Consider the following 23863-nt stretch of genomic DNA (forward strand, 5'->3'; position numbering starts at 1 on the left):
GCCTCTGTCACAGGCCGCCTTCCAGCTTGTGTGTGGAAGCCACAGCCTGCAACGCGACGCAGGGCGAAATCTGAAATCACCTGCAGGATCCGAGTGCAAGAGGCACCAGAGAGCTGCCCGTGTTTTCGGGCACACGACTATATCCTCAGTTCTCAGAAGTGCTGGTGCATCACGGTGCTTGACGAACATCTGAATAAAGATCATGTGCATGGGGGCGCCTGGGTGCCTCAGCTGGTTAAGCGTCGGCCTTGGGCTCAGGTCATGACCTCGGGGTCCTGGGATCGAGCCCCATGTCAGGCTCCCTCTCCCCCGGCCTGCTGCTCCCCTTGCTTGTGCTCTCTCTTTCTCTCTGTCAAATAAATAAAATATTTAAAAAGAATAACAATAATAATTATTACATGGTGAAGTATGATTTGGCTCCATATGGTGTTTCCTATGTTACGATGCTAAGGAATAGGAATGACTTTTCTTGTCACATATTGATTCAACTTCTAGAATGTTGTGCTTGTCAATGGCCTCTTCTGACCTACTGCCAGTATCAGGAAATGTCTAATATTAAAAGTCTTGTCACTCCAAGACCCTGCTGTGGTGCTTCCTTCCTCCACTTTTCCCTCCGCAGTTCTTTCAAGTAAACCTCCTTCAGGCCCAGCCATGAATATGCAGCTCCCCTCTTCCAAATACTTGCTTCTCCAGAGGGAGCCAGGAGCTCCAGGTCAACCCAACGAGACCACCCCCATTCGCTAGTGTCTGCCTTACCCCTGGCAGGAGAGTGAAGAGCCCCAGAACGCTGGACTTCAGTTAATACACCACTCTCTTCACCACCCTCACCACAACAATCACAATCAAAATGACCGTCTCCGCTTGCCACCATCTCGTTGTGTGACCTTCATCACCTCAAAAAATGCAGCTTTTCTGAGGAATCAGATCATCCCTCATCCCAAGACCGTCCTCCTCATTTTGCTCTTTGGGCCATGAGGCAGGTCTAAAGCTCACCTCTAGCATCCGATTTCTCTCCCTCTTCTAATTCTCTGCCTACCATTTGGAAACTATACATTTCACTTATTTATTGCTTTTCTTAGATCCTTCCTACTAGGATATCAGGTCCAGGGCAAGATCTTCTCTTCCTCACTCTTTTGCTTTTATGCTGATGTATTCCCTGTATCTTAAACCAGGCATTGACAGACTTTTTCAGTAATGACCAAATAGCAAATATTTTTAGGCTTTGCAGTCCATACTTCTCTATTACACATCCTTTTTTTTTTTTAACTTTTAAAAATGTAAGGACTCTTCTTAGATCATGGGCTGTACAAAAATAGGCATTGGCCATAGTTTGCTGACCTCTGTTTTAAACAATACCTGGAATATAGTAAACACTAAACAAAGATTTATTGAATGAATGAAGAAGAAAATTCAAGTGCTAATCTGTATCCGTGTGCACAGCCCTACAAAAGTTCGTCCCAGCCTGTCCTGGCCACACTAGCCCATTACCGCTGATGGATTTAAGCATTATTCTTCTTCTGGTTGCTCTTGTCTTTGGGCTTTTTAACCTTCATTTCCTTTCTCTTTGTGTTTCCCTTCGTTCTCTTTATGCTTTTTATGTTTTTTTTTTCTCTTCTTCTAATCTATACTACACAATAGTACTTATACTTAACCAGCTTTGCCTTTTATTCACCCTTTTAAGCTAAAATCCATGTTGGGATTTAAACTTATTTAGTCATGCATCTCCTAAATGTGCTCATACACATTTAGGCTTATTTTCATCATGCATAAGAATTTGAAGGTATGGATTTCAATACAAGTAAAACTGAGTGTTTAGTTATAAAGTCTACAGACTACCTTCATAATATAAAGATAAGCATAAAATGTTATATTCAAGTGAATCTTCATAAATATCTTAAGAAAAATGGGAAGCCATAGATCCAATTAAAACTTCATATTTTGGTGTAATATATATGTTTTAAAACTTTGGGCAAAACGATATGTGTGCATATATGTCAAATGCAGTGGGAGTTGTCAGCACATAAATTATAAAAACATGAAAATGTAAGCGACTTGTCCTCTATAAATGTGATCAGTTCTATATTCTTAACAGAATCTTACTGCTTTTCGATATATTAGAGTGTAGTATATCAAAATATACTGATGTGTCCTCTGCTTCCCGCCAGATGTAATAATAGGGATCAGATTTATCCTCCCACCTAAACCCACCAACAACTGGATAAAGTATATAAAACAATGATTTTCATGCCACTGGACAGCAAGAAACAGAGGATAGTAAACCTGTAAGTCATGAAACAAAGAGAAATAAGCTTGGAAAGTGTCCCAGTTTCCTGTTTTGGTAGTTTCCAGGCTGTGGAAGAGGGTAGGAGAATCCAGGTGGTGTTCAGAAGACTGTCTCCGTTGAGGGGAACAGAGCTGAGAGTCAGGAGATAACAAAGTGGCTGCAGTGCCCAGAGGCAAGCATCATGGGGAAAAGAGCTGCATGGAGTGCAGACACCGCAATTAGCAGAGGAACCCCCTGAAGTGCAGGAGAAAGAATTGGTCAGCATATGTATGTAGGTTAACTACCAAAGTGCAGATTAGGGATCGTTTAATAGGATGAAAGAGAAGAGTTCCTGACACTCACACAAGCACTAATAGTACTTACTCCCACCAGCCACCTCTCTGTGGCCATCGGCTGGAATACTGAGAAGGGTCTTACCTCATGAGTGGGGAACGATCATCTTAGAATGAGCACTGTAACAGTTCTAGGACAAAGCTCAAGAATATTTATAAGGATACAAAAGTATTCACCCAGTGAGGTAAAAGTCACAGCATCTGGCCTCTCCCATAAGATGAGGAACAGACAAGGATGTCCCATTTCAATTTTATTCATTATTGTACTGGATATTTCATGTAGCAGAATAAGGCAAGATATAGACTAAATAAAATTATATTCACAGACAAGATGACTGTGTTGAAAATCAGATGCAGTCAACCAGTTACCTCTAATGGACAAATGAATTTAGCAAAGCTGCAGCATATGAGACCATTATATAAAGAGCAATTGTATCTCTGTATATTTTCGAGAACTGTGATGGGTCTGCGATTTTACCCTCTTTGCAAGCTAACATGTTAGCCTGCCTCACTTTCAGGGATGTTGGTAGAAACACAAGATTCCTGAGTCAGAGAATAAGACAGAGACAAAGGCAGTAGCTAGAGTATAACCATTTATATGAGTCCCCTGAGCCCCTGATTCTCAAAGGTGATGTGAAGAGGACCAGGCGACACCTGTACATGTAATCAGTTGCATTGCAGGAAGGAACCACAAGCTTAGAGAACCTAAAGATTTCATGATGAGCAGTACACCTGTTTAAACTTTATCCCAAAGGGAGACCTTTTCTTCATTATACTGGACAATAAATACATCTTTCCTTTGCTATGGAGGAGACACAGTCTATCCCCCAAGATTGTGGCTATCCAAATACCTTTCAAAATATAGTCCAGGACAAAGGCAGCCATTGCCTCTGCTCACCAGACCTGCTGAAGACTGGTGGAGAATTGCTTTCCATCACATAACAGCAAAGGATAGTCAAGAATTGAAAATTAAAAAAAAAATACAATAGCATCAAAAACTATGAAATACTTAGAGATCAATCCAAAAGATACATGAATGACCTCCACACTAAAAACACAAAATTTTGCTAAATTAAGTAAAGAAGACAAATAAATGAACAAATATGTCTCATTAATGAGTTGGAAGACTCAATATTATTATAACCCTCACCAAATTCATCTATACATTTGAGCACAATCCCAATCAAAATCCCCACAAGGCTTTTTGTGGCAATTGTGAGACTGGTTATCAACTTCATGTGCAAATGCAAAAGACCTAGAATAGACAAAACTATTTCTAAAACTCTAATAACTTCAAGTCTTATTTTAAAGCTACAGTAATGAAGACAGTGTGGCATTGTCATATTTTTCTGAAAAAAATCAGTGTAACAGAATACAGAGTCCAGAAACAGACTAAAAAACAGATGGACAAGTAATTTTGACAAAGGTACAAAGGAAATTAAGTGGAGAAAAGATAATCTTTTCAACAAATTTTGCTGAAACCATGGGATATCCATATGCAAAAAACTAAACTCTGATCCAAACTTTGTACCATATACAGAAATTAACTCTAAATGGTCCTAACCTAAGTAGGAGTTATAACTATAAAACAACTAGAAAAAATAGGAGACAAATATATGTGACTTTGGTTTAGGCAAAATGTCTTATATATATGGAGCCAAAATCAAAATCCATAAAAGAAAAATTGATGAATAGGACTTTATCAAAATTAAAACTTTCTGCTCTTTTTTTTTTTAAGGTTTTATTTATTTATTAATGAGAGATACAGAGAGAGAGAGAGGCAGAGAGAGAAGCAGGCTCCATGCAAGGAGCCCGACATGGGACTCGATCCCGGGTCTCCAGAATCACGCCCTGGGCTGAAGGCAGGCACCAAACCACTGAGCCACCCAGGTGTCCCACTTTCTGCTCTTTAAAGATACTTTTAATACAAAGATTGCTATAGACTAGGTGTCTGCAAACCATATATATGATGAAGGGTTTGTGTCCAAAAGATACAAAGAACTTTTAAAACTGAAAAAGAAAGCAAGCAATTCAATAAAAATGAGCAAAGGACCTAAACAGACTTTACCAGGGATGATATATCGGTGGCAAATAACCACAGCAAAAAAGATGCTTACCAGTATTAATCATTAGGGAAATGTGAATTAAAACCACAGTGAGAGGGGTGCCTGGGTGGCTTAGTCAGTTAAGCGTCCAACTCTTGGTTTTGATTCAGGTCATGATCTCGGGTTTGTGGGACTGAGCCCCCCATGGAGCTTTTTGATCAGTGTGGAGTCTGCTTGAGATTCTCTCCCTCTCCTTCCCCTGACCCCCCCCCCCCCCGTCAAGTAAATAAATAAAATCTTTAAAAAAAAAGAAAAAAAGCACACCCACACAATGAGATACTACTACATACTTATTAGAATGGCTAAAATTAAAAACTCTGACCGTGCCAAGTGTTGGCAATTCCTTTAAAAGTTAAATACATAGTTATTGTAGGATCCAGCCATTGCACTCTCAGGTATTTTCCAAGACAAATGAAACCGAATGTCCAAAGACATCTATGCAAATATTCAAAACAGATGTATTTGTAATCACCCCAAATCAGAAGTAATTCTAATATACCTGACTAGTAAACGGATAATCAAGCTGGTATATCCATATAATGAAACCCTACCAAGCAATAAAAAGGATGAATTACTAATTTACACTACAATGTGGATGAAGCTCAAAGTAATTGTGTTTGGTAAGAGAATTTGGACAAAAAAGAGTACTGATATTGAACTCTAGAAAATGCAAAGTGATCTATAGTGACAGAAAGTTACCTGAGGGCAGTTGAGAACTGAGCAGGAAGGAATGCAAAGCAGCATGAGAAAACTTTTAGAGTGATCAATATGTTCATTATTTTGCTATATTGATATTTTGACAGATACATATGTGAAAACTTCACAAATTAAATACTGAACTAGGTGCCATGTATTCCATGCTAATGGTACCTCAGTACAGCTTTACTAAAAAACAGCTTACCAAGCACATAAATTTATGTTGGAATAGTTTAAGTAACTATTGCATAGATTTAATATACTAGTGACTGTGAGTAGTAAAATTTGCCTCCTGCATTGTTCTACAGCATGTTAATTATGAGCATCCAAATTAATACTATGTTGGTTTCAGTCCCTTACTGAATTCAGGGATAATTAAGCAGAGTGTCCCCTTAGAGCAGAGGTGCCCTCATTCCCAGCAACCTCTCTTCTTGGTTACATTTCTAGTATCATGGAGAATAGTAAAATGTGAAGTTAACTAAATCTTAATAGAGAATGAATCCACTTACTGAAGATCTATCTAAAACATTATGTAATTTCAATTTAATCTCAGGATTTACTGCTTACAATGATTATAACATTTCCTATTAAGTATATTGGAATGACTGTGTAAAATAGGTGGGTGCCCTCCTTTGAAATAATTTCATCATTGTTATTTTATATTGCATATCTATGTTATTTTTACTCTCTAATTTCCCTGCTCTTACTTTTGTCCGTTTTTTAGTTATGGTTTACTATGTTATCACGTATTTTTCCTTTAAGAGTCTTCAGATTTTTGTGTAATGAAGGAAGGTGTAAGTAAGTAGATAAATGTTTTAAGGAATTTTTTCGTTCTACCTCACATATGTGTACGTGTATGTATTGTTTTTAAGAAACCAGTATATAATACCTCCTTTTACTCATCAAGGTGCTACTCAGTGTAGCTGCTTATATTTGAATGTGAGGCCTGTGTACCAGCCACACAATTTCAGCTAGTCAGCTAACTTAACATCACTCAGGTAAATCAAATATAATAGAGTAACATTTTGTGAGCACAATCAACCCAGATGTTTATATTCTCAATTACCAGTCATGTTCAGGTTGAATGGTTATGAGATAATAATATCAAAAATCTATGTTGAAAATTGAGTTGGTGCAATTCTCTCGAGAACTGAAAATAATTTTTAAAATGAAGCTTCCAGTGTTGTCAAATCCAGTAACAGTCAAAGTCAAGTAGTTGAGAAGTCTCAAAATTCATATTGTTGCTATCACTTAATAACTTTAAGCAGTCCTTATCGTGCTATTTGATAGTTTCATTTCAAGAGGCAAAATCATTTATGGAACTGGAAGCAAAATATCTAGGGTGTAAAAGAGCAGGGCCATAGAGTTTAGGAATAAGAAGGCATACAGAAGATGTCTCTCAAAAAAGAACTGTCTAAAATATGTGGCATTGGAAAATGGCAAAGAAAATAAGTGTTAAAAAATTATTTATGTGACTCGGCATTACTCCTTTATTTCAAATACTCCTGTAAACCAGCAATCTCTTTTTCCTGCTTGCAAATCTTCATTCTTGAAAGGTTTAAGGAGTGCTAATGAAGTTCATTTGAGGTAGAAATATACCGTTTTTTACATGGTGCAATGGATAACCTAAAAGATCTTTTACTATAAATAGAGGAATGCAGTGATAACTTAATTCCCTATAGGAGCTAATGGAAAATTTATGCCTGAAAAGCTACAGTAGGTTAAGGAATCTACATTCAATGGCCCTGATACAGACAAAAATAGATTCATAGCATGTGAATTGTGCTATTGTCTTGAATTATAAATTTCAGAAAATTTTAGTATTAGTGTTTATATTATATAGTGACAGGAAGTAATCATCTAAGCCAAGGGGTCAAACATATGATTTTTGAAAATCTCCCTTGATAAATTTACCTCCAGTTGTTTATAACAATTCCAAAAGTCTATGGTATGTTTTTATTATAGCTACTTTTATTCATATTTTAAACTATAGTATGTTCCCATCAGTAAAACTTATGTCTAATTTTTTTCTCATTTTCCAAAATTTTTATCATATCCTTTTATTTATCATGTCAGGTTTGAGTTCCCTGGGAAGCAAACACAGATAAAGTTATGAGGAGAGAAGTAAGCTTCTGGAAGGCAAACAGGGACAAGGCAAGACTGGCCTGGAAAGCCATGGACTGTGCTGTAGATATGACAGGGTCTTAGCAAACCAAATAAGGAGCTCCAGAGCAAAGACTACCTGTCAGAGGAATCTCATGTAGGGCAGAAATGACCAGGATCTAGGATGTGGTGTGCTCAGTATTGGCTGGATGATGCCCAGGAAGAGCATGGGTTTGGCCCATCCCAAAGCACTTACCTGGTTTCTTGGCCCAATTCTCAGATCCAAAGGCATTCGTTGATAGATAGGCCAGTTCTTTCTTGAAGAGAAGTCTAATAAGCTGCAAAGTCAACAGCTGCCACATTTGTGGAAGTATTCAAAACTCTCTGCTTACTAGATGATGTTGTAGAACATGGCAAAATAAATGCTGGTAAGAGTCATATGACCTCCATAGTTGGGCATTTGTTCAAATTTCTTGAGTAACCAGCCTATAAACAATATTAGAACTTAATTCAAATAATTGGCACTAACATAGATCAGTGTACTTAATCGTTTATTATTGATATCATTTATTTGAATTGGTATGAAGCAAATTTGAACAATCAAATATTAGATTGTATAAAAGTAATAAGCACCATTTATTGGGTACCATGATCCAGGTATAGTATGGATATTCTACGTTTAATCTCTCATTATTTCCAGAACTCTGAATGAGGGGGTTAGTGTCTTATGTTACAAAATAGGAAAGGAATATTCAGATTTAGTTACTTTCCCAAGAGCTCACAGCTAGCATTTGGCAGAGCCATCACTCCTTAGTTCGATCTGCTCTCAAGGCTGTTGAATGTTCCACTAAACCACAGAATCTAATACAGAAAATATTAATTCTTTATTAATTTTTTTAAATCCATGAAATGTTCTCTAGGAATAAATATATCAATGTTGAACAATAGTTAGCCCAATAAACAATAGTTATTGAATAATCTAAGTGCAAAAAAAAAAGAATAATCTAAGTGCAGCCTTCTTTTATATGAAGAATATCCAGTCTTCAAGGAACTAATGTTCAAATCTTTAATGTAAAGGACACCAAGCAAATACTTTTGGCTTTATGGATCATATGGTTTTCAATCAAAACTACTAAACTCTGTCACTGTGGGGTGAAAGCAGACTAGACCATATGTAATGAATAGATGTGACTACATTCTGATAAAAATTTATTTACAAAAACAGGCAGCAAGCTGGCAGCCTTAGTTTACAAACCCGTGTTGTAATAAAAGATACAAAATATAAATGTGTGAGTAGAGTTTTGTGGCCCCTAAAAGACAAAAATATAGTTGATTTTTTAAGTTAATAAATTATAAAGGGTATCTGATTACTGAGGACACAATGTACAAGGCATGAGCAGAATACAGTGGATTAATTAATAAACACTTCCAATAATAAATGTGGAGTGATTACTTGATAAAGCAAGAGGAAGCAGAAAACCCTCAGCAATTCTGAAAGCCAGACAGAGTGTAAACGTGTTCTATTGAGAGAGTCAATTTGGAATAGCAAGTTGAGCATCGAATTAAAAATACCTGGACTGTAGTACAAAGATATTAGCAATTGGTTGTGTGCTCTTAAGCACATCACTTCTTTGGCCTGAAAAATCAATGTGTTGGGCTGGATTCTCAGCCATATTTCTTTTTTTTTTTTTCCCCCCACGTAAACCTTTTGTTTTCATAAATAAGACATATTCATGGCTTAGGTTTTAAATTACATTTACAGATGAGGAACACTTCTAGGCCCAAACAGGTTAGCAGTGAAGCGACTACTGCTGGGAGGAATGCACGGCCCCCGTGCACTTTAAGCCTAAGAGCAAAGACTTCATGTCAGAGATCACCGTACACATCCCCTCTAGGCTCAAGAACTGGAAGACTGGAGGAGGAGCGGAGACTTGGTGAAGCTCCTGTGACCACCATCTGATACCCTCACCTTCACACTACAGAAGCCGACGAAAGTTGTGCTACTTTTAGATAAGCTAAGAAGGAACTTTCCTGATTATATGAAGTGAAACTTTCTCTCTATTGTTAACAATTAGGATAAGGGCATTAGCTACACAGAGTATCCACTGACAAATACAGACTATGAGGACAGGGAAGAGGAAGCCACACAGATATCTTGTTTCTTCAAATGTCAGAAACTTCCACACCACAGCAGGAGAGCAGTGGATGAACTCAGCCATATTTCTGATCTAGTATATCTGAGCAATGCAGTGCACTCCCATCAGCAACTGTGGGCCAGTCCAAGGGTGTTAGAAAAGCATGTATGAGTCTTAGCTTGATAAAAATTTTAAAAAGTCATTAGACAATACAGTTTTCCTTGTAGGAATAAGCATACAGTTTTAAAATTCTTCAAGGGATTATCTGCTTAGTGCCTATTTCCTCTGCTGCTCCATCAGCTTTACAGGAGCAAGAATCTGTGTGTTTTTTTCACTGGTATCCACAGCTCCTAGCTCAGTGACTGGCTAAAAGAGGCTCTTAATAAACACACACTGGATGGATGGATGGATGGATGGATGGATGGATGAATCTCATTGATGACTTACTGGAATAGATGGTCTGTAAATTCGTCTCCAACTGTAAATATTCTTTGAGGTTACTCTTTTTATTTATAAAGCTTCTCTGTCTTTAACTCGAACTTGTTGATATTTTCCTCTGCATATTGCCAAGTACAATGTCAGTAAGGACCAGTTCTTTCCACTTGCTCCAGAATATGTGAACCTCATAGGAAATCCAATAAATGCCTTCATTCTGCCAAAGAGGCAATATTTTCCTTGAGAACCAGACCATCTGATGGTAAGGTAGTTAAAAATCTACCCCTCCAATGTTAAAAAAATAAAGAGTTATATATGAATCTCATACTTAGTCAAGACTCTTAACAAGAGAAACAAAGTTCATCTTTGTCCATGTGAAAATCTCATCAAGATACAAAAGGAATTGCATAATTCTATTAATTGGGTGTTTGTTAAAAAAACACCTGAAGAGAGGAAAAAAAAAAAAAGAAAACACCTGAAGAATTAAATGTATAACTCATAATCATTGTTGAGTTATTTTCTTGAATTCTAAGCCACAAAAACTCAGTAGGCAAGGTGTTGTTTTTCTTAATTTTTTTGTGTATAACTGCTGGGATCTCATCATGTAACCCTATAGGAAATGTTTGCTGATGAGTTATCTGTTTTGCTTTGTTTTTTGAAGGGAATATAAGTGCATTAAAAACAAACAAAAATCCCCTGCTGTAGGTTTCTAGTGGGGAAAAAATGATAGGTGAATGCTAATCTTCTATATCAAGGCCTTAATTATTAAAAGAGAGGCTCTTTGTTTCTCCTTTTTATTGACTGAAAATTCATGACCTACAGCATAGGGAAGTTCTTCTGAAACACATTTTTTTAAAGTTTTTTTTTCTTCTCCTTTTTTTTTTTTTTTTTAATAACAAGAATTTCCTGGAAGAACTGTAACTCTTTTTCTTTTTTTACACATTATTCCCTTCTGAGACATCCTGGAAAATATAAACTAGGGTTCTGTGAACATTCTCTCATGTCGGTGCAGCATGAGTATCCATGAGCTTAGTGATATCACTGGACAAGGCCTGGAAAAAGTATGAAGAAGTTTTCATGGATAGGTTAGATATAAGGAACTACAAACAGGTATTCTAAAGCATACTAGAATGTTCCTGCTTAAGAGGTAACCAACTGAGGTTAGCTGATGACAGATTTACTCTAAATAACTAGCATGGAAAGCACTGGAACCATATTATCCTTTTCTAATTAAAACTGAGATGAAAGGAGAGAATGCAGCATAAAACAGGACTTTCTTTTTTATTGTATTGTTTTAAGACTTTCTATTTTAAATGCCACAGAGATATGACTAAAATATAGAGCAAGCTGGGAAACAGCTGTCTGGATTTTCCATCTCACTAACTCTGGCAAGGAAGTGATCTGGGCCCTTGGGGTGTTTTTTTTTTTTTTTTCTTTTTCTTTATAAAATATTCAGATTAAACAATGGCTCAGGATAGGGGTATATTTTTATGATAGCATCTCCCAACACACAGTTAAATATAATTACTTAAATGGCCCTCCAACACAATCCTAGGACTTGCCTTTTTATTTTCTCAGGCTAGTTAGTGGTCAGAAATCTCATTTTTTCCAGCTCTATTAATAAGGTTCAAGACTAAGGCCCACAATATTATTTGTGTAGCCTTTTCATTTTTGTTTCGACTGTATTTGGTTATTCATGTAATATTAAACATAGATCTTTGAATAAATAACCATTTATTAGGCACCTACTGCTTTCCAGGCATTATCTATAAGGTACTGCAGGAAAATGGTGTCAGACACAGTGTTTTTTTCCTCAAGTTGCTCACAGCTTAGAATAGGTAGCGGGCTTGTGATCCATTAAAGTACTAAGTTCTATGTACTAAAAGTGTATAAGTAATATGATAAAGGAGAAGACCGCATACTCTGGCAATGTAAGAGGATGGGAACCTTATTCAGATGGGAACTGCTTTCCAGAGAAATGATGTTAAGCTAAGTTTTGAAAGAGCCATACCCATTTTCCAGAAATGGAAATAAATGGGATATAGATGAAATAAGAGACTCATATTTAAAAGAACCTTGAGATGACGTATAGATGAGTTTGGGTTTTATGCCAGGTGCAGTGGTAAACCACTGAAAAATTCAACCAAAAGGTAGATAAAATCAGGTACACATTTTAGAGAAATCACTTTAATGACCTTGTGGGAGACATATAAAAGTGGTCTGAAGGCAGGAAGATAGAAAGGAGGTTATTGAAATAATACAAGCTAGAAAACAAAATTATTGCTCTTAAAGCACATGGATGGAAGATAGCACTGTGCGCTGGCTAATAGCCAGGATTTTGAGTAGCAGACTTGGGCTCCATCACGTCTAATACCTTGTGTGATGTTTGGATGGCCAAAAATTTATACTGGACAGTCTTACTCAGTTAAAAGAAAAATAAACCCAACCAGATTAATTGAGTTTAGGGGTGGGCGTGTGACAGGAAGTCATTCAAGAACTGACTACACTTGCCATCTCTCTAATTAGGCCTTCTGGTCTCTCTTCTGTAGCTTTGCTCTTTGCATCCACTCCATTCTCTTTTTTCTTTCAGTTGCTCTCTCTGGTTTTTCAATTTATACATCCTCATAATGTCTGCTTGCCCATGGCCATCATGACTTCTCCAGCCTCATACTATATAATGAATCATCCTTTCCCCTTGCTTAGTGGGAATGTCTCTCAATATTCCCTGGGTCACATTCCCAAGAAAGAAGAATGAATGGCTCTGTTCATCTCTTCTCTTCTGCCTAAACTATAATCCAGAACTCTGCAGAATTTTGACTGGCTCGAGGCTTGGATGGTAATATGTGGAGAAGATATGGAAAATGGTGGGACCGACTTCAGAGCTTGTGAACAAGACAATTACCTTTAGACAGGATAATTGAAAAGTTGACCTGTATCGGCGGCAATAAGAATGGACCGCAGGGAAGAGTTTCAAGGAAAAGTTTAGAAATCAAAGCAACTGAATGTAATGACCCATCCTTATGAAAAATAATAAACGGGGAGGTTCCAGATATGACACCTTGAGTAATTAGCATGCCAACTACAGAGATAGAGAAAACAAGAAGAAAGGCCCTTTGATGAGTTCAGATTTGGACCTGTGGGTCAACTTTATAGAAAATCCCGGTAGGAAGGTACCTATACCATTTGGCTCTCAAGAGCTATTTGGATTAGAGCTAGCCCTGTGTGACCACTCTGATTTTTTGGCTTCTAAGTTTTTCTTTTACCTCAGTCTTCTTCCTTCTTTCTTCTATATCCTTTGCATTTGCCTAACTCTTCCGTCTTCCCTTATGTGATCTATTTGAAGACCATATATTTCTAGAAGCCCAGTTCTGGTTCCTCTTTATCTTCTCTATATATTATTCTTCCCTGGGTAATTTCTTCAAATTAGTAAATGCCATATTTATGCTTGTGACTTACAGATTGTTACCTTCAAACTCATATACCCACTTGCTCACGTGATGTCATTTCGATTTCTCACTGACATCTCATACTCTAGATTCAAACCCTCTACAGCCCATACACAAAGGAGTCTTCTTTGGCTTATTTTAGATCACTCTTATTCTCTCACTTACAAAAATCAGAACTTGGAATTATCTTTGATATGTCATTTTTTAAATTCCCCACAGCTAACCCAAAAGCAATGTCTATCAATGCCATCTCCAAAATGTGTCATGACTTCATTTTCTTCTTTCCATCACTGTTGGTGTCACTGCTGTCACCTTATTACAGGTTATTAGCAAAGACCTTTTTAATTTAAGTATTCAGTGACTTTCTGTTTCATTTAGAATAAAGTTTAAATTTTGACAAAGACCACATTATCCTTACCTCCATCCTTACCACATTCCTACAACATTGTATTCTATCACTCTTCTCATTAGGACATTTGTCCTTTGTGTTTCCACCCCTTCAAACCATATTCACTGTTCTGGCTTCTTTGAATTATGTAAGTACAACTCACATGTCACCTGAATAAAGGGAACTTTCCTGTGTCCAATACAAGCAACCACCCTACCAAATCCCATCATTTTCCAGTTTTATATATATATATACACATACATATATATATACATATACACATACATATATATATACACACATTCCGTCCTCGGAAGGAAGACGAGAGGATCCGGTGTGAGCCTGCCTGGTGTGACAGACCAAATGGACATTTCTCTGAAAAACCAGTATATATAGTCTGTTCATATGTAAAATTCAGTGGAAAAGAGGCGGAACAGTGCTGTTATTTTAAACAGAAGGTTGTATTATGATGTTTTTGTTTTGTTTTTGTTTTTGTTTTTTTACTATTGCTTGATTAAATTTGGCATTTAAATAGTGGTGGAAATATTTTATATAATTTTCATATTTTGGTTGTGCAGTTCCTTGGCTACTGTTTTTCTTAGATTTGTTCTTTCATTCTCAAGTGGACAAGTCTTTGATAAAATATTGTTAAACTGTATTATAAGTATTGTTACACAGGGTTATGTTTTCCTGGTCTGGAGCATTTTTAAAATCTAAACTGTATGTCCTGTGGAGCAGGCAGTGATTTTTGTTTCAAAACTTGTATACGCATTTGTAGGAAAGTACTTTCTATTTACAGTGTGTTGTCTGATTTTAATGTCCATTCTTAGCCAAGCTGCTAGTAGGCATCAATTGGATCCTTTCCTACATTGAAATGGAAGAATTAATGAGCTTACATTAGTAATTTTACATAGTAAAATTTTTTGAAAACTTGATGATCCCAACGTATTTACCATTGTATGTTAAAGCAAAATAAATCACCACTTTTTTAGAAAAAAAAAAATATATATATTTTTATATATAAAAGATATATATTTTATATATCTTTACTACATATATATCTTTAGTATATATATCTTTACTATATATATATATATATATATATATAGAGAGAGAGAGAGAGAGAGAGAGAGAGAGAGTATCTTTACAGTACTTTCCTCTCTGAAATTATCTTTGTTTAAGGTCAGTTTTCCCATATGCCTTCACCAGAATTTAAGGTCTAAGGGACAGAGATGTTATCTTTCTTATTCACTGCTACATCTCCAGTGCCTAAAATAGTGCCTAATAAGTCTACTAAGTAAGTTGTTGATGAATGATTAATTAATTAATTCCTGCAAAAGACCGTTGACAGGTCTTCTCATTTCCATTCTTTTCTTTATAGTCCACTTTCCACAAAACACACACAAAAAATCATGTTTTGAAAATACAGAACAGATCACATCCTTCCACTAATTTAATCTCTCTGATGGTTTCTCAGTACCCTCCAAATAAGACTGAAATCCCTATATACATTTTCAGTACCACTGCCTTGTTCATTACACTCCACTGATCTTTTCATTTGTCATCATACAGAACTCATTTGCTTGGCATACTGTTCCTGACACTCTTTGCAAAGCTATCATCTTCTTCTCTTTCTTTAAATTTTGGTTTAAATGTTATTTCTTCAGAGAAACTTTCCTCATCTCCTTACTTTAAAGGAGACCCCTTAAGATTTCTTTTTTCTCAACCCCTGATGTCTTTCCTTTGTAGCATTCAGTAGTTTTTCAGCTACTACAATTATATTTTTGTATATTTGGTTTTGTCTGTCTAATCCACTAGAATGCAGGATGATCAGTGTAGTGATCAGGTCTGTCTTGTTGTCTTTAGTATCCTTAGTACCTAACATGATAGTTGGGACACTGAAGATATTTAATAAGTGTCTTTTTTTTTTAATGGTATCAAATGGTCATAGAAGCTCTTGAAGTAAATAAAATTACTCCTGTAACAAACTAGAGACACCTAACTAAATCTAGACTGAAGACATGATTTTTTTTTTTTTTTTTTTTTGCTTTGTGTTGTGTTGTTTTAGGCCAAAACATGGTGGTTTTTTTTGTTTGTTTTTGTGGGGTTTTTTTGTTGTTTGTTTGTTTGTTTTACTTCCTTAAGGTGTAACATGAATGCTTTACCCTTACTTCCTATCTCCTGATTTAGAATAAGAAGAGAGGAGGCCGAGACCAAAGCTCTAGGAAGTGTCAACATTTAGGAACTGAGGGGGGAAAAACGTCCAGAATGGAGCCCAGAGAAAAAAAAGAGTCCTCCACGCCCAAAAATAGTTTTCTAGCAGCTTATAGAAAAGACCTTTAAGTAGGCAACTGTGTCAATAGATAAGGATGGAGAATTATTTCCTTGAAAGACATTGCTGACGTCAGAACAAAAGTTTTCGGTGGAAAGTAGGTGTTAAATCAATTTAAGCGGAGTGAGAAATGTTTATAGATTATTTGAGAGGCATACCAAAGAGAGGAGTGGTGGGCCCAGTCTGCCAGAGGCATAGGCCATGAGGAAGTGTGTTGTCTGTAGATAATTTCAAAACAGCAATAAAACTAAAGTTTGTCTCCTTTATAATAATTGCATGCTCCCACAATTCCCAACAGGATTAGGGTTAAATTCTCCTCCCCTTAGGTTACCATTCTTATTAAAGAGAGGGATAGTATAACCACTAAAAGAGGGCATAGGGTCAAAGGAGGATAACTTTGTAACACTAAAGGAACTTGTGAATGTTTATAATAATAGGAAAGGATCAGCCTAGAGGATGTGTTTCAATAGAGTAGAGGTTGTAATCAATAAAGCAATCTGAGAGTACACAGAATGCACAGAACACAGTCATGATTTAGCCTTAAAATAAAAATAGCGTGTCTGATTCCTAGAGGAAAAGTCCTGATTCTTGATTCACAATTGGTGTATTATGGCAAGTTGTAGATCTTTTTTATTTTTACATTAATTCAAAAATTCTGATTATATCATTAAATAGTTACCCATTTTATCCATTTTTGTAGATAATCTTTCAAAAATAACATCCGTGTTCCAAATGTGACTACTACTTATTATGAATTTCATGTAAAATAACTTTAAATGCATTGTATTCATAGATATGTTCTAATTTCTGATATTAAATTATTGTATTCTGCAACTGCACTTCTTTCATACAGGTAACAAATACTGGGTGTTTAAGGATACGACTCTTCAACCTGGTTATCCTCATGATTTGATTACTCTCGGAAGTGGAATCCCCCCGCATGGTATTGATTCAGCCATCTGGTGGGAAGACGTTGGGAAAACCTATTTCTTCAAGGGAGACAGGTCAGTACACCTTCCATGTGAAGAAAATAGTTAACTAATGTTCAGAAAAGTTGATATTTCTATTCTATAATAGACATGTACTATTGATTACGAATCTGTGTGGATATAAAGACAAGGATTAATGAAATAAAAAATATTTTTAAAGTCTTTCTAAATAGTATTCAAGATAAATCTTCCAATAATATTCCCAAATAATACAACCTTCTTATGAATGTTTATGTTCTTCCTCTTAGCCATAAGCTTAACATGCCTATAAATCTGTGTGACCAGGGTGCCTATAATCTTGCAATGAATTTTCTTTTCATTTTAATTTAACTTTATTTTTAAAAGCACATTTCACACAGGCGTTTTTTTTTCTTTCATTTGAAAGTTAAATTTTTATACTCTGCACACTGTTCATTGTAAACATTCTCACACAATTTCGGTTGAGTATGAGTTCTGTTTCTTAAGAAGCTGATTATTTAGGTGTCAACGAACAGGTGTTCATGAACTAGGCAAACTGATCACTTAGCTTGAAGTGTAGTATCCCTTCCCTGCAACTTTCTTTCATTTCTTTTTTTTTTAACTGTTTTTTGTTTGTTTGTTTTTTAAGATTTCATCTAGTTATTCATGAGAGACACAGAGAGAGAGAGAGACAGAGAGAGGCAGAGACACAGGCAGAGGGAGAAGCAGGCTCCATGCAGGGAGCCCGACATGGGACTTGATCCTGGGTCTCCAGGATCAGGCCCTGGGCCTAAAGTGGTGCTAAACCGCTGAGCCACCCAAACTGTCCCTTTCTTTCATTTCTAATCCTTTCCTTTTTTTTTTTAATGGCATTAGTAAAAATTAAGTGAATTGTTAGTCTTAAAATTGTAGCATCTACTAGGCATACATGGCTTCCCCATGCACCTTTGATATAAATTACACATAAAATGTAACTTGAAGTCTATATTTTTTATTAATCTAAATAAATGTTAGGTAGAAAAAGTAATGGAGATGAAAAATGTTTAATTACACAATTACTAGCTAGGTCAAATGTGACACTCAATATAACTTTTATTAGTATGTAGAAGAACTTAAGTATGCATTTTACTGCATTTTATAGTGAATTAAAAATATACACACCTACACGTAAACAGAACAACAGGCTTTAATGCCCATCTAGCTAGTATTGAGTTTGCTTCATAATCTTGGCACAGTATAACCTTATAAAATGTCTCCAACTTTAGGAGAAAGATATGTAAGGAGATAAACCTTATTTTACAATTCGCAGTATTTAATTGCAAGTGATTTCAAACATTGAGCTTTATCATGAACAAAAGATTTGTATAATTTGTCTCCATGGATAAGAACTTTTCAATTTATTCTGTTGCTAGCTTTCTATATATTTGATTTGTATATACTTCTATGGCAAAATGTTTTAATGCACTATCAACAAACTGAGGTGCTAAATGTTTACCAAATCACAAACAAAAAAGGTCTATCAAACCAAAATTCTATTAAAGGAGAAGATGCTACTTACAGCTAGAAAAAGTATTTGGTTCTCAGCAAGCTATAAGTGTAATGGAGTAGGAAACAAGAATAAAGAAATTGAGGGCCACAGCATGGTGACCACTAATGAAAATAAATCTGCAGACTTAGGACATCTCTTTAAAATAACCTTGGGGCACCTGGGTGGCAGAGCGGTTGAGTGCCTGCCTTCAGCCCAGGGCATGATCCTGGAGACCCGGGATTGAGTCCCGTGTTGGGCTCCCTGCATGGAGCCTGCTTCTCCCTCTGCCGTGTCTCTGTCTCTCTCTCTTTGAATAAATTAATATTTAATTTATTAAATATCAATAAATTAAGGAATAAATAAATATTTAAATATTTAAAAAATAATAAAATAAAATAACAGCCTTGAAGGTAAGTTTAAGTTCCCAGCCATTTTAATTGCTTGAATGTACTCATTCAGGACCAGGTTTAAGGAGTTCTTTGGGGGCTTGGGGGGGTTTTCTGTTTGTTAGGGTTGTTTTTTTGTTTTGTTTTGTTTGAGAAAGGTATAGAAACAAAAGTCTTACAAAACACTTCTGCAGGACAGAACATGACGCTTAGCTTTCATGCAACAGTTTTCACAGGATTTCACAGATGGTGATAAAAACTGCCATTCTATTATCAGGTAGCCTATTTTTTTCACACATGGGGATATTACTTTTAAAATGTTTCCAATCGAAAAATTTAGCACTTCCTGAAAATTTTAAGTTTAGAAACTAAATGTGCACTTCCTCCAATCAGTGAAAGCAATGAAGGTTAGATAACAAATTCATACTAGAATAAAGGGAAATACTAGTAAATGGGAAGAGGAGTTTTAATACATTTGTTTCCTACTTGAGAAGCTACCTGCAAATACAACAAAATACATAGAAGAATACTTTATTTTAAGCTCTGCCTTAATAACTGGTTTTATAGGCTTAAAAATATGTAAAAGCAGCAGTCCAGTTAATTTCCATGTGTGTGATCTTATGTAAGATTTTATGAGTCATGGATGTTTTTTAAGCAGATTACCTCATATTCACATAATTCTATAATTCCAAAATCATAATTTGTCAATACACTCATTCTAGATTAAAAGTAGTTGGACAAGACATTAAATAAACTACCTGTCCGAAACGTATAAATGACAATTTGGTTGTCACATTTATAGACGAATTGAGTCTTTCTTCCTTATGTTGTGTATTTTTCATACTTATCAATTTTTTTATTTTTCTTTACTTTCTATGTCTAGTTTTGAGAGAAAACATTGCAAATTGTTTTGTCCTTACTTCTCCCTCTCCCCCCACTTCAATCTTTCTGCTTAAGAAGGGTGGTGAGGCGGGACGGCAGGGTGGGTGTTGATTAATAGGTTTCTATTTCTCTAAGGCTAAGAGCAGAAAGGGATTTTAGAGATCATCTATTCCAGGTGTGAAAAACTCAATTGCTTTAAAGGGTCAAGCAGATAATATACGTACTACTGGTACAGAAATAGTATGAAAGGCAGTGGTAGTGAGCTGGAAAGTACAAATACACTAGAAAAGCGCTCAGAACCAGAATCATTTACTTAATATGCTAGACAAACAAAACACAGCTTTTTCTTTTTTAGATTTTATTTATTTATTCATGAGAGGGGAGGGGCAGAGACAAGACGCTAAACTACTGAGCCACCCAGGGATCCCCCAAAGCACAGCTTTAAGTTAGATTTGGTCCAAGTGCTACCCTGTGTCAGCCATGCATCTTGTTCACATCCTACCCAGTGTGTAGACACACTCAATTATATTCCACAGAAAATCATCCTACTCTAACCCAACTGTCCATCATGATAGTGTGAATATGAGATAACCTTTTCCAGTCTCAATACCTCTAATTCCTACTTCCTTAAGATGTCTATAGTAGTCCTGGCATAGCCTTCAATTCATTTATGCAAAAAAATATTTTGAGCACATGTGATGTGACATGTGCTAGAAAGGACCACGAGGCTTCTGCTCCAATGGCACTTAACTTCTATTAAAGGAGACAATAGTAAGCAGCAAACAAGTAAATGAGCCTGAAACTTTAACATTGAGAAATGCTACAAAGAAATAAAGCAAGGTGGTAATGTGATAGAGACTCATGGGTGGTTAGGAGGAGTTGGAAAATCAGTGTGGAAGTCAGAAAAGACCTCACTTATGAAGGGGACACTAGAGTGGAGACTTGAATGGGTGAAGTTTCAGCCACATGAAGCCATTTGGAACAATATGTGATAGGCAGATGACACAGTAGGACACAAGCAACAATATTGGAATGTTTAAATCAGTTAAAACTTTGTGGCTAGAGCCTAGCCAGTTAAGTGGTAAAGGAAGTCAAATAGGGACCAGATTATATGGGACCCTATAGACCACAGCAAAGATGTTGGATTTTATTTCCTGTACAATGGAAAGGCATTGGAGGATTTTCAACAGGAAAGTAAAGTGATCTGATGTGTATTCACAAACATCCCTATGGCTTCCGTGTGAAGAATGGGCTCAGGAGTGGAAGCAAAGAGCGTAACTGGGAAGACTGCTGGAGTAGTACAGGGAAATACAGAGGTTGTAGTGGGATAGAACAAAAAGGGTAGTTACAGGATATATTTTGAATGTAATCAGAACAAGTCCTTATTATGGCTTAGATTTTAGAGGTGAGGACAAAAGCAAATTAAAGATAACTTCTAGGTTTTTCAAACCTGAAAAATTGCGTAGATGGTGCCATTTCCAGAAATAGGGCAGGCAAGGGGAAGGATATTGGGGAAGGGGGATTAAAAGTTTGAAATGTTCATATTTAGATTGAGATGTCTATTTTACACACCAACTGGAGGAATCAAGTAGGTACTTGGATATTTTGAGTTTGTTTCTCAGTGGAAAGTTCACTCTGAGGTACACATTGGAGAACAATTGACATAAATTGCATTAAAAGCAGGGGACTACCTAAGTATAGAGACAGCTAAAGAAGAATAGTTGAAATGATGGCTCTTTAAGTAAATCTGTAAAGTCAGATAAAATTTTCCACCATTTCCCACTATTTTACATATAGCCTGGAACTCAGTTCTTCAGATTCCCACTTGCCCTTTTCTTAATACACTATAATTTGATGCTTGGATACATTTTGCATCCTCATAGCATTTAACTCTAAAATGCTATGTTTCTAAATCATCTCTCAGCATCTTCTCACAAATATATACAGGGCTCTGTTGCCATACTTCATTCTAAGCTTAACTTTTAAGAATTTTAAGATATTTTCAAAGAAAGACAAAATTTAGATCCACTTTGGTTTTTACCATTATTACCACTAATAGTCAAACAGAAAAACATGTTTATTTCTTCCAGCTTAACTTGTGTGTTTATGAAGTAATTAATATATGAATTTTTATTTTTTTTTATTTTTTTTATTTATTTATGATAGTCACAGAGAGAGAGAAAGAGAGAGGCAGAGACACAGGCAGAGGGAGAAGCAGGCTCCATGCACCGGGAGCCCGATGTGGGACTCGATCCCGGGTCTCCAGGATCGCGCCCTGGGCCAAAGGCAGGCGCCAAACCGCTGCGCCACCCAGGATCCCCAATATATGAATTTTTAAAATCATCCAACACAGTAGATTAATATTTCCAATTCTGATGCGTGTTTAAGAATTATCAGTGTTCTCTTGGAATCTCAAGTTCCAGAAACTTGTTTCTGAAAAGTGGGATTTTGAGTAACTATTTGGATATGAAAAAAGAAGTGGTCCTATATTTTGTGTAACTTAAGCAAGTAGTCTGTAGTACAGAAATGAGACAAAGTAGGATGAAGAAATGGGTGGGTCACATGAAATAACCCTTGGAGCCACTCTTTGTTCAGTTTGAATTCAGTATCTAGCATATTGCTAGTATGGCATTCTATAATTTTCTGTACCATTTTTTTTTCTTAGCAGAGAAAGCATTTCTTGGCAGAGAAAGCTTTTAACAAAATGTTGTATACCATTACATGGACAGTTTTTGTCTTTTATGGATATGACCCATGATCAAAGTAAAAAAAATGATAAATAAATCTCATTTCCAATTATAATTTATTTTGAAGCATTGATTCACAATACTTTTCTCAAAGAATCAGCAATTTAAAGTCATAATTCTACAGTAGAGATAATGGATATATCAGAAGAAAAAGAACTGTAAGTTTCACTTATAATAGCTTTTATCATTTGCCCACCCTCCTGCCAAAATTCCAGTTTTTTTTTCCTATAATATCTAAGTTGTAAACCCCCCCCCCCAATGGTTCATTTACACAGGCTTCATCTGAATATGTTAATATGCTTTTCAGTGAACCCATAAGCTTATTTTTCAGGGATGAAAAAAAATCAGTGGGATGAGCTTTTTGTTTATGTTGAAATATGTTAAAAAATGTTGAAAGTTAAAATGCAAACCTGTATTTATGCATAATCCTCAGCACCTCTTCTAAGGCAGCTCTGAATATAGTTAGATGATTCTAATCACTTACAAGTTTACTGGGTATTTATCAAAGCTGTCACTTTATATACTTTTTACAACAGATAACCTAAGGGTCCAAGCCCATGTTGGGTGTTTAAAAAAGATTGTGAAATGATCCCAAATTATAGTTTTGCATTATCTGCTAGTGATGAAAGGGTAAAATTCATACCAGAATTGTGTTCCTACAAGAGTGTAAGTAAATTCACATTCCATTAATATTTTCTGGAAATGTGATCTCTGTGAATCTTTGGTGCCTGGTTCAAGAAAAGTCTTGGTGGGTCAGTGGGTCTGTGAGTGAACAGAAGGAGAAAAGAAGGAAAATGATACTCAAGCAGTGTATCTTAAGAGTTAGCACTGAGGGTAAGAATGCTCTGCCAAGGGAATCAATAACAGTCATATGCTAACCTATGAATCCAGCAGCATTAGTCTCAACTCTGCAATATTTCAAAAGAGTAAACAAAACTAAATCATTATCTTTTAATGCTCTAACATTGACTGAGTTGAATAAACATAAATACTTAATCTATGCTAAGGACATCATAAAAAACACTGCAATATTCAATATAAAAGATTTTTGAGGGACTTAAATGAAATGAAATAAAACCATGTTTGTGTATAAATTTACTTTATAGCTTCAAAAACC

The 23863-nt window shown here is 36.0% G+C and overlaps 1 protein-coding gene across 1 annotated transcript in view; it reads left to right on the forward strand.

Annotated features, from left to right (window-relative positions):
• Positions 1-23863, forward strand: part of MMP16 (matrix metallopeptidase 16) — a 289423-nt gene that overhangs the window by 249846 nt on the left and 15714 nt on the right. The window contains exon 8 of the mRNA XM_026013297.2: positions 17110-17260. Coding sequence (XP_025869082.1) covers positions 17110-17260 — 151 coding nt within the window. The remainder of the gene's footprint in view (positions 1-17109; positions 17261-23863) is intronic.

The sequence above is a fragment of the Vulpes vulpes genome, chromosome 13 (assembly GCF_048418805.1).
Source record: "Vulpes vulpes isolate BD-2025 chromosome 13, VulVul3, whole genome shotgun sequence".
Taxonomy (NCBI): Eukaryota; Metazoa; Chordata; class Mammalia; order Carnivora; family Canidae; genus Vulpes; species Vulpes vulpes.